Source organism: Salmo salar, chromosome ssa17 (genome assembly GCF_905237065.1).
Source record: "Salmo salar chromosome ssa17, Ssal_v3.1, whole genome shotgun sequence".
NCBI classification, from domain to species: Eukaryota; Metazoa; Chordata; class Actinopteri; order Salmoniformes; family Salmonidae; genus Salmo; species Salmo salar.
The window spans coordinates 48,166,662-48,181,804 of NC_059458.1; the positions used below are offsets into that span (position 1 = coordinate 48,166,662).

Here is a 15,143-nt window from a genome sequence, read left to right on the forward strand (position 1 = left end):
TGACTAAACTGCTTGGAGTAACACTAGATTGTAAACTCATGGTGAAAACATATTGATGCAGTAGTAGCTAAGATGGGGAGAATTCTGTCTATAATAAAGCGATGCTCTGCCTTTCTTAACAACACAATCAACAAGGCAGGTCCTACAGGCCCTAGTTTTGTCGCACCTTGACCACTGTTCAGTTGTGTGGTCAGGTGCCACAAAAAAGGACAAAAAAGGAAAATTGCAATTGGCTCAGAACAGGTCAGCACGGCTGGCCCTTGGATGTACACAGAGAGCTAATATTAATAATATGCATGTCAATCTCTCCTGGCTGAAAGTGGAGGAGAGATTGACTTCATCACTACTTTTATTTATGAGAGGTATTGACACGTTGAATGCACCGAGCTGTCTGTCTAAACTACTGGCACACAGCTCAGACACCCATGCATACCCCACAAGACATGCCACAAGAGGTCTCTTCACAGTCCCCAAGTCCAGAACAGACTATGGGAGGCACACAGTACTACATAGAGGCATGACTACATGGAACGCTATTCCTACATCAAGTAACTTACGCAAGCAGTAAAATTATATTTAAAAAACAGATAAAAAACACCTTATGGAAGAGCAGAGACTGTGAAGCTACACAAACATTGGCACACACACACACACACACACACACACACACACACACACACACAAACACGATAACATACACACTATGTTTTAGAATTGTATAAACTGCCTTAATTTTGCTGGACCCCAGGAACAGTAGCTGCTGCTGCTTTGGCAGCAGCTAATGGGGATCCATAATAAATACAATACAAAACAAATACAATACAACTCGCACTGAAATCGGCCCGAGCTCAATCCCCGCATCCTAGCCATAAGTAATACGGCGGAAGGCGGGCAGGACTTGGGCCACATGACGTCGGCCGAGTCTGACTCTCAGCCGAGTGCCCCGATTCTCAGCTGGAATCGTCCCAGATCCACTGTGCTAGCTGTGATGTTATCCAGAGCATTGGTGACTGTAAAGGTGCTCCTGGCAACAATTTAAGTACGCTTTTTTGCCGACATTTACTGACACCAGCCATATTCAACCGGTATTGAGCTTTTGTAAATTCATCATTAATTAGTTTATTTTTTGTTGTTGTAGTAAATTCATCAGTTATTCTGCGTTCTGGCACACTCAGACGAGAGTGCTCTGAAACAGTTGTTGCAGTGACATTCTATTGAAATTGATACTTGCATAGTCAAGTTTTTGTTAAGTTTTAATACACGATTAATTTCATAAAAAGGCAGGATTATCTACCGACCAGTTCAAATCGACAGAAGCATGCTATATGGCAGACCAATCCAAACTCATCTCTTGGCATGTCCAGCCCACTCATTATCTCAGCCAATCATGGCTAGCGGGAAGGTTTCCCACTTTTTCTGTGGCTTAACCAACTAGGCTCGTTATTTAACAATTATATTTGTATTTACAGATGGCATACAAGTTTGTTATTAAGGCGCATGAAAGTTCACATGTTCGAGAAGGTATTTCTGCCCAAAAAAATGTTTGATAAAAATGAAACAAGTTTACGATCAAAAGGCTCTCCTGTGAAGTAGTGATCCACGACATACGCCTAGTTTCCTGAAAAGGGTCACAAAACAGGGAATTTTTACTAGGATTAAATGTCAGGAATTGTGAAAAACTGAGTTTAAATGTATTTGGCTAAGGTGCATGTAAACTTCCGACTTCAACTGTACATATTACCTCAACTAACCGGTGCCCCCGCACATTGACTCTGTGCCCGTACCCTCTGTATATAGCCTCGCTATTGTTATTTTACTGATGCTGTTTAATTATTTGTTACGTTTTTCTTCTTACCTTCTTAAAGCATTGTTGCTTAAGGGCTTGTAAGTAAGAATTTCACTGTAAGGTTGTATTCAGCACATGTGACAAATACAATTTGATTTGATTTGATGCACTGAGGTTTCAAATGATTTTTTAGATGAAACAGACATTATGACCAAAATTATCCTATTTACACTTTGTAGTCAATTTTGACACTATAATATATGTTTCTGACTCATATTGACGCCACATAGGCCGTTTTCAAAGGGATTAGTTGGTTTTTAGGGGCAGTCGCTCTATAAAGGCATAACTAACTAATATAAACGTGGCGTCTTTTGGCGATTTATTGTACAAAACAAAACAGCCACCTCTTTTCTCTTTTTGTTTTATTTTATCATATCCTTAAACATTTTCTACAAAAGAAAATAGCTGCGTAAAACTCAGAAGTTTTGACAAAAGAGGGAAAAAATCTAAAACATCTGTGTACCTTCCTAGTATTCCCATTTCCTTGGGACGAGCCCAATCAAAACAAAACGTATTAATCTCCAATACAGCGAAATGTGTGGTCAAAATAAAATGTCGGCCAGGGCTACACACTAGCCAAGCACAACAAAAACCTACTGACTTCCCAATCTTGAAAGAAAATCAGCAACCAAGTTGTCCTTACCACGGACATGTCTGATTTCAAGAGGAAACTTCTGCAATATGATACTCCAGTGAAGGAGTCTGCAATTCGTGGAGCTTGTCTTTTACAGGAAAACGAGAGGGTTACAATCACTAAAGACCACAAGAGGTGTAGAGACCGAAATATAAACCTTGATCTGCTGAAGAGCCAGGGTTAAAGTGTGTTTCTTTCTCAATGGGGGAGTAGTGTTTCTGATAGGAGGCCAACTTCTTCGAAAAGTACCCCACTGGATGCTCAACAATGATGTTGTCTTCCTGCAGGAGCACCTGCTCCTACATCACTGGCATCTGTGTACATAGAGAATGGATGACGGAAATCTGGAGTAGCAGGCACTGGTGCGGAGACCAAAAGGGTCTTTGTCTTCTCAACAGCCGCATGACAGTCTGGGCTCCAATGGAAAATATCTTTGGGACTGGTAAAATCCTTAAGTGGGGCAACAACCTGTGCAAAGTTCTTGCAAAATGCCTGGTAGTAGCCAGCTATCTTCAAGAATTGGCTCAATTCCTGGCGAGAAGTTGGCACAGGGAGGCTATTGATGGCCTCCACTTTTGCCATGACCGGTCAGACTTTTCCTTGGTCCACCACCTTCCAGAGATACTTCACTGTTGCTTGGGCGATTTCACTCTTTGACAGTTTAACATTCAAGTTGGCAGATGCAGAACTAAACTAAACTAAGGTGTTCTGTTGTCACGTCCTGACCATAGAAAGCTGTTATTTTCTATGGTAGAGTAGGTAAGGGTGTGACAGGGGGGTTTTCTAGTTTCGTTTTTCTATGTTGTTATGTTGTAGTTTTGTATTTCTATGTTGGGTTTTGTTTGGGATGATCTCCAATTAGAGGCAGCTGGTCATCGTTGTCTCTAATTGGAGATCATACTTAAGTAGGTGTTTTTTCCACCTGGGTTTGTGGGAGATTGGTTGAGAGTTAGTGTATGTTTCTACTCTGCGTCACGGTTTGCTGTTTTTGTTTGTTCAGTTTATTGTGTATGTATTGCATAGTTTCACAGTGAAAATAAAATGTGGAACGACACACACGCTGCACTTTGGTCCGCTCCTTCCTACGACAGCTGTGACATCTGTCCAGTTAGCATAAATACCACCACATTGTCCAAATATGCCTCAGCCTTTTCCAGACCATGTAGCCCGATGTGCATGAGCCTTTTAAATGTGGCTCCGGCATTTCGTAACCCGAACAGAAGATGAAGGTAGGAAAACAAACCATCAGGAGTGAGAAAAGCAGACAGCTCTTTTGCACGCTCAGTTAGAGGGAACTGCCATTATCCCTTCAGCAGATCGAACTTGCTAACGTACTTAGTAGCACCAACACGGTCCACACAATCATCAACCCTGGGAAAAGGGTAGAAGTCTGACTTAGTAACAGCAATGAGTTTGAGAAAATTGGAACAAAAGCGCGGAGACCCATCCAGCTGATGTACCAATATGCAGGGTGAACTCCACGGACTGTTGCCATGTTGTGCAATGCCGTGCTCAAGCATGAATTCTACCTCACTACAGAGTTTCTCTCTCTTTTCAGGATTCATTCAAGTCCCCAACGTGTCATGCTCTAGTACATTTGACTGAGTTGGCACATCTGAAACTAAACCCTGATATTCTAAAAGCAGTACAACAATTTCATCTTTCAAATCAAAATGTATTGGCCACATACACATGTTTAGCAGATGTTATTGCAGGTATAGTGCAATGGGCTCACTTCGCTACACATCCGGAGACAAGTGTGGCAAAAAAAAACAGGTTTTCCAGAATCTCTGCTTTACTCAACCGTCCCACAGGCACAGGTTGTATTAGGCTTTCCTCGTGCTCTCAAGGAAATACTGGGTTTTCCTCATGCACTTGAGGAAGACTATAGTCCACGTTGACTACAGGTTTTCACCGACTTCTCCGCCCAATCACAGCGGGAGAAGTATGGTTTCAACATGTTGACATGACAAAGTAAGTTTTTCCCCCCTATGCTCGGGTGTGGCGATGAAGTAATCCAGGTATTTTTTTAAAATATCTTTATAGGGGTAAGGGCCTGAAAAGTGAGCTTACAACAGTGACCCCAATTTCTTGAACAACCTCCCGTGCTACAAATAGCACTAGAGGGACCCTTTCATCCCAGTCTTTCTCGAACTCAAAGCCGTAAGCTCTCAACATAGACTTCAAAGTCTGATGAAATCTCTCGAGCATCTTGAGACTCTGGGTGGTAGGCACAAAAGGGGCAATGGGTAACACCCAACTGCTGTAGCACTTGTTGGAAGACCTTTGACATGAAATTAGAACCTTGGCCCGATTGGACTACATGCAGAAGTCCAAACGCTGACAAGAACACCCTCCAAAATGAAGGATGGGCTACCCAAGTGTCTCACAGTATCTTCACAGGCTGTTTACCAGCATCACCTTTGTTTCAGACATGAACCTATCTGAAACAAAGGGTTCATACACATCTGATCCAAGACTTAACGGGCATGAGTGCTCCCACAAAAATAAAGCTTTTTCTGTGTAGTTGTTCTGTTTCAATTTAGGACACAGGGACAGTGGCTGTGTCCGAATACCCATACCAGCGTACTAATACTTAAACTGCATACTCTTTACTCATCGTTGCATACTATGTAGCATGTATCGTTTAGTAAAAAGTATGCAGTATGCCACAGCCGCAATACAGTAGCGGCTCCTGATTGGCTGAGTAGATGGGGTGGGGCCGATTTTTTCCAAATTCAACAGACATGCATCGCATTAACCAGCCTGATAATAGCTCATTTCCAATTTGATGAATGTGTACGAATACATGGGTGTAATCATTCTAATCTGGTCCCTGCAGCGTAGGCTCAAACCGGTGTGATTAAAACACTTCATTAGAAAGTCTACTTATAATTGTCAGCGTTTGAGTAGGCGACACTTTTTTCACAGTAACATTTTGCACAAACAGTCTTTATAATGTTATGTCCTCAATGTGACCTTTCGGTTACTGGCCCAATGTTCTTAACCGCTAGTCTAATACTGTGAAGAACTGACAAACACAATACCAGGTAGTACATGAAAGATACTACAGTGAGAGGGAGGGGACACACCTGAACAGAAGTACAACAGAAGCCGTAAGGGAATCTGTTTCTTCTTCTAAAGCTAACTGACATGTTTTTGTATTCTGTTTCCTTTTACAGGAGAGTGTTTTGAAGTATACTAAAATGTTTTATGTCTTCCTTTTGCAGGAGAAATCTGCTCATCTCAACCTGACTGTGGATGTATGCCTACCAAACACCTGTGTGCAGGTAAGATGAATACGGTTCATGTAAATGTTTGTACATGTATAGATTTCACAGGGATTTGATATTGATTGATAGATGCATATTCTATTCCGACAGGTGAAGAGGCTTAACGTAAAGTATGCTGTCACCATCCTTCATTGCCATATACGATGCTGTGAGTGTTGTGACTTTTTGACCTATTGTACAGGGGTTTATTAAGAAGAAGTGAGCTCATTCAAAACTCTCTTCAGTTCAGCCTTGTGTGACCATTCAGCTTTGAGTGACCGACTGGGTTCCTACAGGGTCTCCGACAAGACCGTGTTAGCCCACAAAACCGTGTTAGCCCAATGCGCTAAAGCCAAGGTATTGGCAACTAAGACAAGTCTTCAGGAAATCTAGCAAGCCTCAGGCAAGGTTACTCATCACGCTTGTGTGGTTCACCTTACCTCTTTCATTACATTAACTCATTCAGAATTCTCAAGGAGGCAGGCATTCTCTTATTCAGCTGCACTCCACCTTCTTTAAACTGGAATCCTGGCATGCACACCTTGCCTTGGCCCCTATCTGATACAAACAACGTTGACTTCACAGCCTAAGTATCTTTTGTTTGAGTCTGTGTGTGTGTGTGTGTGTGTTGAACGAGACTGAACACGCCAAATGTACAGTGCCTTCAGAAAGTATTCATACCCTTTGACTTATTCCCCATTTTGTTGTTATAGCCTGAATGCAAAATGGATTACAAAAAAAATTCTCAATAATCTACAAACAATACCCCATCATGGGAAAGTGAAAACCTGTTTTTAGACATTTTTTTTAAAGTTATTGAAAATGAAATCCAGAAAAATATAATTTACACATGTTGGTGTGCTTGGTATGGTTCCCAATCAGAGGCAGCTGTTTAGCGTTGTCTCTGATTGGGGATCATATTTAGGCAGCCATTTCCCCACTGTGTTTTGTGGGATCTTGTTTTTGTGTAAGTGCCTGTTTGCATTTCACTGTCTTCACGGTTCGTTTGATTCATTTATTTTTTTTGTATTTTGCTGAAGTTTCACGTTATAATAAAGCTGTGGAACGCTACTCACGCTGCGCCTTGGTCCACTCATTACGACGATCGTGACAGAAGATGCCACCACAACAGGACCAAGCAGCGTGCCCAGGAGGAGATGGCATCCTGGACTTACGAGGAGATCGAGGAGAGAATATCCTGGACATGGGAGGAAATCTTGGCAAGACACGAAAGCCTGCCGTGGAAGCAGACGCACGGAGAGAAGGGAGGACACGGTCAACGGTCCGGAACCTCCGGCAACGGTCCTGAACCTCCGGCAATGGTCAACAGTCCAGAGCTTCCAAACACGGCGTCCAGTCCAGCTCCATGGCAGGAGCCCTCCTCGGCGCCGATGCCCAGTCCAGACACGGCGTCCAGTCCCGCTCCATGACAGGAGTCTTCCTCTGCACCGATGTCCAGGCCAGGGCCGGTGTCCAGTCCCGCTCCATGGCAGGAGCCTTCCTCGGCATCGAGATCCAGTCCAGGCACAGTGTTCAGCCTGGGTCCTTGGCTGGATGAGCGGTTTCTTTGGCCCGCACCAGAGCCACCACCAAAGATGGTGGATCCGCGAGCTGAGCCGGTTCTTCGTTCCACACCAGAGCCACCCCCGATGCTGGCAGATGAGTGGGTACTTCGTTCCGCACCAGAGCCGACACTAATCACCCCCCCTACCCTCTCTATTTGGTTTCAGGTTTTGAGGCCGGAGTCCGCATCTTTGGGGGGGGGTACTGTCACGCCCTGACCATAGAGAGCCCTTGGTTCTCTATGGTATAGTAGGTCAGGGCGCGACTGGGGGTGTTCTATGTTGGTGTGCTTGGTATGGTTGCCAATCAGAGGCAGCTGTTTAGCGTTGTCTCTGATTGGGGATCATATTTAGGCAGCCATTTCCCCACTGTGTTTTGTGGGATCTTGTTTTTGTGTAAGTGCCTGTTTGCATTTCACTGTCTTCACGGTTCGTTTGATTCATTTATTTTTTTTGTATTTTGCTGAAGTTTCACGTTATAATAAAGCTGTGGAACGCTACTCACGCTGCGCCTTGGTCCACTCATTACGACGATCGTGACAGAAGATGCCACCACAACAGGACCAAGCAGCGTGCCCAGGAGGAGATGGCATCCTGGACTTACGAGGAGATCGAGGAGAGAATATCCTGGACATGGGAGGAAATCTTGGCAAGACACGAAAGCCTGCCGTGGAAGCAGACGCACGGAGAGAAGGGAGGACACGGTCAACGGTCCGGAACCTCCGGCAACGGTCCTGAACCTCCGGCAATGGTCAACGGTCCAGAGCTTCCAAACACGGCGTCCAGTCCAGCTCCATGGCAGGAGCCCTCCTCGGCGCCGATGCCCAGTCCAGACACGGCGTCCAGTCCCGCTCCATGACAGGAGTCTTCCTCTGCACCGATGTCCAGGCCAGGGCCGGTGTCCAGTCCCGCTCCATGGCAGGAGCCTTCCTCGGCATCGAGATCCAGTCCAGGCACAGTGTTCAGCCTGGGTCCTTGGCTGGATGAGCGGTTTCTTTGGCCCGCACCAGAGCCACCACCAAAGATGGTGGATCCGCGAGCTGAGCCGGTTCTTCGTTCCACACCAGAGCCGCCCCCGATGCTGGCAGATGAGTGGGTACTTCGTTCCGCACCAGAGCCGACACTAATCACCCCCCCTACCCTCTCTATTTGGTTTCAGGTTTTGAGGCCGGAATCCGCATCTTTGGGGGGGGTACTGTCACGCCCTGACCATAGAGAGCCCTTGGTTCTCTATGGTATAGTAGGTCAGGGCGCGACTGGGGGTGTTCTATGTTGGTGTGCTTGGTATGGTTCCCAATCAGAGGCAGCTGTTTAGCGTTGTCTCTGATTGGGGATCATATTTAGGCAGCCATTTCCACACTGTGGGATCTTGTTTTTGTGTAGGTGCCTGTTTGCATTTCACTGTCTTCACATTTCGTTTGATTCATTTATTTATTGTTTTTGTATTTCGCTGAAGTTTCACGTTATAATAAAGATGTGGAACGCTACTCACGCTGCGCCTTGGTCCAATCATTACGACGATCGTGACATGGTAAGTCTCTAAGAGTTTTGAACACCTGGATTGTACAATATCTGCAGACTGAACCAAGTTTTTATCTAGGATGTTGTCTGCGGTTAGCTCTATTCCATTTATTTTTATCGTCAAAATCTCCCTAGTCCATGCTGATGACAAGCATACGCATAACATGAAAGAGCCACCACCATGCTTGAAAATATGAAGAGTGGTACTCAGTAATGTGTGGATTGGATTTGCTCCTAACATAATTATTTGTTTTCAGGGCATAAAGTTTATTTCTTTACCACGTTTTTTGCAGTTTAACTTCAGTGTTATTGCAAACAGGATGCATGTTTTGCATGTTTTGGAATATTTGTATGCTGTACAAGCTTCCTTATTTTCACTGCCATTTCAGTTTGTGTTGTGGCGTAACTACATCCTCAGTTTTCTCCTATCACAGCCATTAAACTGTTTTAAAGTCACCATTGGCCTCATGGTGAAATCCCTGAGTGGTTTCCTTCCTCTCTGTCCAAAGTGTAATGAATAACTTCACCATGTTCATGTTTAACACTATGCAAGTTATTATCTGACGTGATAAGCACATTTTTGCTTGCCATAACAAAGGTGTTGAATACTTATTGACTCAAGACATTTCACCTTTTAATTAGTAATTCATTTGTAAAAAAGTTGAAAAACATAATTCCACTGACATTAATGGGTATTATTGTGTGTAGGCCAGTGACACAATCTAAATGTAATCAATTTTAAATTCAGGCTGTAACAACAAAATGTGGAAAAAGTCAAAGGGTGTGAATACTTTCTGAAGGCACTGTAGCTAAATGCTTCCACTCTATTTAACTGGCTTTATGGCAAGGGTTCAGAAAACACCTCATACCAACAAATTATTTATTTTCAACACATTCACGAACCACTTCAGGTTTCAAACGGAAAATAGGTTGTATTAGGAAATATTACACAGAAAGCTATAAAGATACGAACATCCTATGGCTTTGAAAAGTGCTTGAAGTCAAAGTGTATGACCACTGTTTATATAAAACACACTGAAGTATACATTGAAGAGTCCTCCTTTTCTTTTGTCTGAAATCCACCATGGAAAGAGCTTTGATTCTGACTGCTGCTTCTCTCTTTGCTTTTCAAAGTGGACCAAGCTGATGCCCGTGCCCCTGCCATGGTTAGGCAAATCCCGACCTTGCAAGGCTACTTGGAGCTAACCTGGGTAGTGGTGCCAGCTGTGGCCTGTCTCACTGCTGCTGTCATAGTGGCAGCTCTAGTCGTCAAAGCCCTACTAACTGGTATGTATCCACCTCTCCCTGAGTGAATGATAACTACCCCTTTCACAGTCATCTAAAGCTGAGATGCTCTGCTCTGGCCTGGTTAGGCAGCATCAATCGTAGTTGCTGAAAATAATACATTCGAGCTAGCACAGTATACTAATGTCCCAGGTTTAAATGGGGTGCTGACTGATTGTGTACTCTGTCTGTCTACAGTTCACCAAAGGAGGCACAGAAAGGGACGGGATGGGGTATGTACATTGAAACAACAAACAGGTAAGACCATTCTACCATGCATCCACTAACCATAGCACCAACTTTTTTTAGACTTTACTGTAGTATTCACTGCAGTATTTACTGTAGTATTTACTGTTAACTATTGTATAAATACTGTAGTAAAAAAAAAACGGTATTATATACTATAGTAATGTATTGTTTTTGCAGACTGTACTATACTGTAATATTTACTGTAGACGGGAGAACGCCTCAATCTGGTCCAATTAATTTTTTTCCCCCGCCTTCTAATAATTTGGCTAGGTAAAAAAACATTGACCGAGCATTTCACAATCTGACATAACGGTAGCCTACCATTTGAGATTTACATTTACATTGATTTACATTGATTATAATTTATTTTTTCCTGGTTCTAGGCCAATTTAGAAGCGTTTTGAATGAAAAGCCATTTGGAAGCCAAATGTGCAAGCTCACAGAAATGAATTTGTAATGCCCATTACTACTAAAATAACACATTTTCCACAACCTGTAGGTAGGATTGAGGTCAGATCCAATACTTGAGAGCTTCTACTATATTCTATAACCTGTAGGTAGGATTGAAGTCAGATCCAATACTTCAGAGCTTCTACTACATTTTATAACCTGTAGGGAACAGGGGGTCTATACTTGGCATGTAGGTTTCTCACTCATGGGTGGCACAAATTGCGATATGGGGAGGGGAATGGGTTTATGCAAATGAAATAGTATTCTTCAGTATACTACAACATTCTACTATACGTGATTTAGGGATACTACAATGTGTAGTATAGTATTTTACAGTATACTACAGTTTACTATAGAATTAAATAGTATGTACTTTAGGATTCTATAGTAAAGTAGTATTTTTTTTCATGTATGAACCATTACCTTAGCCTCAAACAAAACCATTACCCTAGCCCTAGTTTCATGTCCACAACCTGGTGCAACCGTAACCTTAATCTTAGCTTTTACCCTAACCCAATATAGACTCATAAAGAATTATATACCGAGTATACAAAACATTAAGACATCTTCTCTTTCCATGACATAGACTGACTAGATGAATCCAGGTGAAAGCTAAGATCCCTTATTTTTGTCACTTGTTAAATCCACTTAAATCAGTGTAGATTAACAGAGGAGACTAAAAAAAGATGTTTATATCTTGAGACAATTGAAACATGGATTGTGTATGTGTACCATTCAGAGGGGGTATTGGCAAGAAAACATTTTAAGTGCCTTTGAACAGGGTATGTATTTATAGTAGGTGCCCAGGCGCACCGGTTTGTGTCAAGAATTGCAATGCTGCTAGGTTATTCACGCCCAACAGTTTCCTGTGTGTATCAGTAATGGCCCACCACCCAAAGGACATCCAGACAACTTGACACAACTGTGGGGAGCATTGGAGTCAACATGGGCCAGCATCCCTGTGGAACACTTTTGACACGTTGTAGAGTCTGGCGAAGTGAGGATGTGGGGTTCAACTCAATATTAGGAAGGTGTTCCTAATGTTTGGTATACTCAGTGTATATCGCCATGGTTAATAATAGTGCATGCTTTTCAGAATCTCATGCTGTTGCTGTTGACCGTGCCACCCCGGGACTCCAAGACCAGACTACTCTCCATAAAGAGATACCCATGCCTTACACCCTTCAGTTTGAAAACTGCGAAAGGGCTAACTTACTGCAGTTTTAATTTTGTCTTAGATTTAGTCTTAAATTAGATTTTAGTCTAGTTACATTTTTGTCATTTAATCTTTCGTTAATCTTTGTTATTTTCAGTCGACGAAAACCCGGAACAATTTCAGTCTAGTTTTAGTCACATTTTAGTCTGTGCATTTTTTTCTACATTTAAATAATTCATATTTACATCTTACTTGCATCATGTGCACACTTAGCTCTCAATAGCCCTTTTCTGTAGGATATTCAGCGGTTAGCTTCGGTCACGACTGGCTCCATGTGAACTACAATCCTGGCGCTGTTTTAACGTTTAGAAATGTCAATAATCATCAGATGCAAAATGGTTTTTGAAGCATCTTTCATATCTGAGAGCATGAATCTTTGAAATAAAAAAGATACACTTACTTACCCAGATTTGCACAGATCCATAAGCTGTGTCTCCAGTCGGCAAACTACACTTCTGCTACACTTCTTCCCCGGTTATGCTTACACACAGGTGTTCGGAGCATGCTAGATAGCTAATGAGCACAGGTGTTTGCCTAAGTCTTCCGTAAAACAAGTGCTGTAACTTTGAGATATGGCCGTGTGGGAGCGCCAATCTTAACCCTATAAAGGTGTGTAGTAATTTCAGTAAAAAAAAAATTAAAAATCTCACTGATATGAAAGATTCCTCATGTTTCTAAAACCTTACCGCAAGCGATGCATGTTAACGTTCAGAACGAGCGTCGGGTCCCCAGGAAAAAGATACTATCATGAATAGGCGCTAAAGGTAGTTAGCGTTTTTGAATGGAATAGTGCACACTCAGATAGCCTTGTCCAACTAGGCCTACTATCGCTTTGTAGGCTATACCTTAGCTGGAAACATTAAAACCAATGCCAGCCATAATTTAAGGATATAAAGCCTACAAGTTAAGCAATTTAGATGAGATTTTCTCCACATCATAACCATCAGAGTTGGTTAAATAACAGTGCTTTCCTTGAAAATAGGAGAATATGAGCTTTCCCACAATGCCAGAATTATTACTATACTACTAATATTCAGCAAAAATCATTTGTTTTCCCAATTGGAAAAAGCAACTGCAACTCGCTATTGCCAACACAGATGAATAAAAGCGCACATGGCACAATAGAGCTTCTGATGTGATCAGAGCAAAAATGACCTAAATGAAAGCAAAGATTTCAAATACATTATTGTTTCTAATTGAGGTTAGTTTGTTCCAATTTAAGTATCCTGTCAGCGCATCAGCTCAAAAGAGAGACTGAGATGAGTAATTCAAGTGACTGGGAGCTGTGTTTGTGGGAGAGCCAGATCAATACAACCAGCCCATGCAACAGAAAGATGTTATCGGCTAATGAGAGGATTGCATTATATATTCTGCACCGGGATGCATGCTTATAATTGGACAAAACAGATTAAAAGGAGTTTCATGTGAAATTGAATGTCCATTTGTCTCACGTGGAATTTTCGTCAACTAAAATGAAAAGTAATTGGTAATAGTTATAGTTTTTTCCAGAGCATTTCATCTCATTAGTTTCATCAGGAAAAATAGGTTGTTGGCTACGGAGTGTTCAAAAATGCAATGCTTAAATGCTAAATAGGAATGTGAAAATGATAAATGAATTTTTATTTTCATATCAGTGTCCATAATTCATACCACAATTGAATTACAAAGTTAAAATGAAAATAGAAAATGATTAAATGAAAATTGGAAATGGTAAACAGAAATTCTAAATAAAATCGCTAAATGGAAAAAGATAAATGGTAAACAGAAAACCGTAAATGAAAATTGCATAGTGTCTGTTTTCATTTTCCAACTACTCAGTTAAACGTTTTCTCTTTTAAATTAGAATTTTCATTGTGTATGCAAATTTGTTCTTGGAGGCATGAGCCAGGAGAGCAACACCACACCCCCATACAGTAGTACATCCAAGCCATACCAGGCTCTCTGTACATTGACTTTAGACTAGTGTAACCAACACACAGCGTGCGAACTGACCCAGGTCTCCTGCGCACCAGAAAAGCATAGACCTGCTTAGGTGAAGCCTAGGCATTAACTCAGGGAGCGAATGCAACTCTTCAGGTCTCAGTCAAGGTTAGACCTACTCATCATGCTATCAGGCTAAAAGGCAATACAAATGCAATTCCATAATTTTTTACCATCTTCTTTCATTTTTATATAAAAACTAATGAGGGAAAGAATCACAGTGTTTACGGTGTTTACGGAACCATCTCAGTTACAATTCACCATCCTTTGACCTCCTCCGAGAACCTTCTGAGCGATGGCACAAATATGACTGACAGGGTTCGAACAAGGGTGTTTTGCACATCAGAAGAGCGCATTGAGTATGATGGCGCCGACAGAGATGGCCGCCTAGCTTCAGATCCATAGTTTATTTAATGTATTATTTCTTACATTGTTAACCCAGAAAATCTCAAGTGTTATTACATACAGCCTGGAAGAACTATTGGATTTAAAAGCGACGTCAACTTACCAAAATACCGACCAGGAATATGACTTTCCCAAAGGAATATGACTATCCCAGAAGCCGATCCAAAACAATGCGGTCACCGCAGGAGAGGCTGACCCAGCGGCCTACTGGTCAGACTTAGAAAGCAAGCACACCATACATCGCTTCCGAGCATATTACTCGCCAATGTCCAGTTTCTAGACAGCAAGGTGGACGAAATTAGGGCACGAGTTGCCTTCCAGAGAGGCATGAGAGATTGTAACATTCTCTGTTTCACGGAAACATGGCTCACCCGGGATATGTTGTCAGTCGGTACAGCCACCCGGTTTCTTCACGCATCGCGCTGACAGAACCAAAGAACTCTCTGGTAAGAAGAAGGGTGGGGTGTATGCCTTAAGATTAACGACTCATGGTGTGATCATAACAACATACAGGAACTTAAGTCCTTTTGTTCACCTGACCTAGAATTCCTTACAATCAAATGCCGACTGCATTATCTACCAAGAGAATTCTCTTCGATTGTAGTCACAGCCGTGTATATCCCCCCCAAGCAGATACCGCGAGGGCCCTGAAAGAACTTCACTGGACTCTATGTAAACTGGAAACCATACATCCTGAGGCTGCATTTATTGTAGCTGTGGATTT

At 42.4% G+C, this 15,143-nt stretch overlaps 1 protein-coding gene across 1 annotated transcript in view; it reads left to right on the forward strand.

The window, feature by feature from the left end:
- Positions 1–14,788, forward strand: part of il17rel (interleukin 17 receptor E-like) — a 62,399-nt gene extending 47,611 nt beyond the window's left edge. The window contains exons 14-18 of the mRNA XM_014152794.2: positions 5,711–5,770; positions 5,864–5,921; positions 9,970–10,122; positions 10,318–10,377; positions 11,915–14,788. Coding sequence (XP_014008269.1) covers positions 5,711–5,770; positions 5,864–5,921; positions 9,970–10,122; positions 10,318–10,377; positions 11,915–12,045 — 462 coding nt within the window. The 3' untranslated portion in view covers positions 12,046–14,788. The remainder of the gene's footprint in view (positions 1–5,710; positions 5,771–5,863; positions 5,922–9,969; positions 10,123–10,317; positions 10,378–11,914) is intronic.
- Positions 14,789–15,143: the final 355 nt, after the last annotated feature.